At 60.8% G+C, this 2,518-nt stretch overlaps 2 protein-coding genes across 3 annotated transcripts in view; one reads left to right on the top strand and one right to left on the bottom strand.

Moving 5' to 3' along the window:
- The window catches only part of KRT18 (keratin 18), a 5,904-nt gene extending 5,441 nt beyond the window's left edge, over window positions 1-463 (bottom strand). The window contains exon 1 of the mRNA XM_015652025.3: window positions 7-463. Coding sequence (XP_015507511.1) covers window positions 7-450 — 444 coding nt within the window. The 5' untranslated portion in view covers window positions 451-463. The remainder of the gene's footprint in view (window positions 1-6) is intronic.
- Window positions 52-2,518, top strand: part of LOC107215667 (keratin, type II cytoskeletal 8) — an 11,315-nt gene continuing 8,848 nt past the window's right edge. The window contains exon 1 of one of the 2 annotated variants that reach the window (XM_033520233.1): window positions 52-141. Coding sequence is in view for 1 of the 2 variants with exons in the window: in XM_033520232.1 (XP_033376123.1) it covers window positions 504-588 (85 nt within the window). In the remaining variant the exon portion in view is untranslated. Of the gene's footprint in view, window positions 142-413; window positions 589-2,518 lie in introns of those variants that run through there. The other variant, XM_033520232.1, reaches the window with a different exon arrangement.

Here is a 2,518-nt window from a genome sequence, read left to right as displayed (position 1 = left end):
CCCGACCTTCTCCCGCAGCTCCTCGATCAGCTCCCACTGGGGGCTCCAGTCGTGGGCGCTGGGCCCCTTTTGGGCCATAAACTCCCGGATTTGGGTCTCCAGGCGCCGGTTCTCCCGCTCCAGGCTCCGCACCTGCTCCAGGTACGTGGCCAGGCGGTCGTTGAGGTCCTGCATCGCCTCCTTTTCGTTGGCCACGGCCCCGGAGGCCCCCAAGAAGACGCTGCCCCCCAGGCTGGCCCCATAACCGGCCCCGTAACCTGCCCCAAAGCCCCCCCCAGCGCTGCTCAGGGTGCGGGTGCCGGAGATGCGGGATCCCGCGCCCCCCGCCCCCGCGTACACGCTCGCGGCGCTGCCCAAGGGGGCGAAGCGGCGGCCGGGGGCGATCCCATGGGTCCCGAGGGTCCCGGAGCGGACGGAGCTGGAATAGACGGTGCGGCGGGAGAAGCTCATGGGGACGGTGACACGACGGCGGGAGCCCGAGAGTCGCACGGAGGGACGCACGGATGGAATTCCGGGAGGGAATTCTGGCCGGGATTTATAGCCGGGAGCGGCCCCACGGCACCTCCCCACGGCCACGCTCCCGGGAAGGTGCGGCTGGAGCCGGCCCAGGGCTTTGTTCCTGCGGGGATCGGCCCTACAGCTGGGGGTGGGAGGACAGGGAAGGGGATCGACTCCAAAACTTGGGGAGTGGGGCGTGAGGAAAGGAATCAGCCCCAAAACTCGTGGAATATGGGACAGAAGTTTGGGGGTCTGACCCAGAATTGGGGAGTGCAGGGCAGGGGGAAAGGAATCAACCCCAAAACTTATGGGGTGTGGGGTGGGTGGAATGGGGGAAGACCTAGAACTGTGGGGTGGGGGGCAGAGGGAAAGGAATCAGCCCCAGAACTTGTGGGGTGAGAGTTGGAGGGATGGGATCGACCCCATAACTGTGGGGTGGGGGACGAAGTAATAGGGGTTGGCCCCAGAACTGTGGGATGTGGGGCAGGGTCGGGATCAGCCCCACACATTTCTGAGTCCCCATAACCAGCCCTGCATCACCCTACTGACCTTTGCACTACTGCAGCCCCTGCCTGACCCAAGACCCTGTTTTACACTATTCCTGCAACATTTTGCTCTGTTTTGCTCTGTTCACGTCCCATTTACTCATTTTTGAACACTTTTGCCCCATCCCCGCCTTGCTTTGTCTCATTTTGGCCCCATTTCTCATTTTCCCCATTTCCCCATTCCTGCCTCTTTTTGCTCCATTTTACTCCATTTATGCCAAATCTTCCTGTTTTGCTGGTTTGTGCCATTTTGCTCTGTCTTACCCCATTCCTGTCCCATTTTACTCATTTTTAGCCTATTTTGTCATTTTATCTCACTCTTGTCCCACTTTAACTCTTTCTGCCTGATCTTGCCCTGTTTTACCCCATTCCTGTCCCATTTATCCCTTTTTGCCCAATTTTGCCCCATCTCTGTAGTTTTTCCAGGTTTCCTCCCATTTTTTTGCTGTTTCTCCCTATTTTGCCTCATTCCTTCCCCTTTTTCTCCCAATTCTGTTTTCCCTCATGTTTTTCTCAGCTTTGCCTATTCCTTCTCCTTGCCCATTCCCTCCATTTTGCCCCATTCTTCCCCAATTTTTTCACATTTTTCCCCCACATATGCCAAATTTTATCCTGTTGTGCCCTGTCTTCCCCTTTCCTCCCCTTTCTCCCCCCTTTCCTCTCCTTTCTCCCCATTTTTCTCCGTGGGGTCCCCGAGGTGCCGGACCCGAGGGTCCCAGGGGGTCCCGCCCAGGGTCCAGCGGCCTCGTCTCCCTTTGAGGATCCCCTGGGACCCCCTGAAGGGCGCGGGGGGAGGGGCGAGGGTGTCGGGGCTGCTCCCATCCTGGGCCTTATCGGGAACATTCCGGGCGTTCCCGGTGAGTGACGTGTCCCACCCGTGTCCCCACCGCCCCGCCGTGTTCCCCTTCCCGGCTTCCCCCCGTGTCCCCCGGTCCCCAAACATCCCCCATGTCCCTGTAACCCCGCGATGTCCCCACGCTGTGTCCCTCCCTTGTCACTCGGTATCCCCCAGTGTCCAGTCCTCGTGTCCCCCCGAGTCCTCCCATCCCGCCGTCCCCCATCACCTCACGTCCCCCCGTGTCCCCCCTGTGTCCCCCCCGTGTTCCCCCGTGTTCCTCCGTCCTCGGTATCCCCAGCTGATGCTGATGGGGGGCTCAGCTGGGACCGTCAAGGGTTCAGGGGGTTCCCGTTGCTCCTTGGGGGGACTCGGTGGTCTTGGGGGGCTGGGGGAGTGTCCTGCAGGGTCTGCACCCTCTCCCCTCCTTCCGAGGGTTATCTCTGGAAATTCTTTCCTGATAAGACGGATGGACGGGATTTAGGGAGGAGCTGGAGGTAGTGGGAACCTCTGGGGGCTCAGAGGGGGGAGCAGCAGATCGTGTCCCCTCCCGGGCGTCGCAGATTTGGGGGGGCTTTGAGACCCTACCTGTGGGGGCTGGGAAGCCCAGACCTATGTGACCCTCCCCCCTCCGCCTCCC

This window comes from Parus major, linkage group LGE22 (assembly GCF_001522545.3).
Source record: "Parus major isolate Abel linkage group LGE22, Parus_major1.1, whole genome shotgun sequence".
Taxonomy (NCBI): domain Eukaryota; kingdom Metazoa; phylum Chordata; class Aves; order Passeriformes; family Paridae; genus Parus; species Parus major.
Note: the sequence above shows the minus strand (reverse complement) of the source record. Positions and strands in the feature narration are given on the sequence as shown.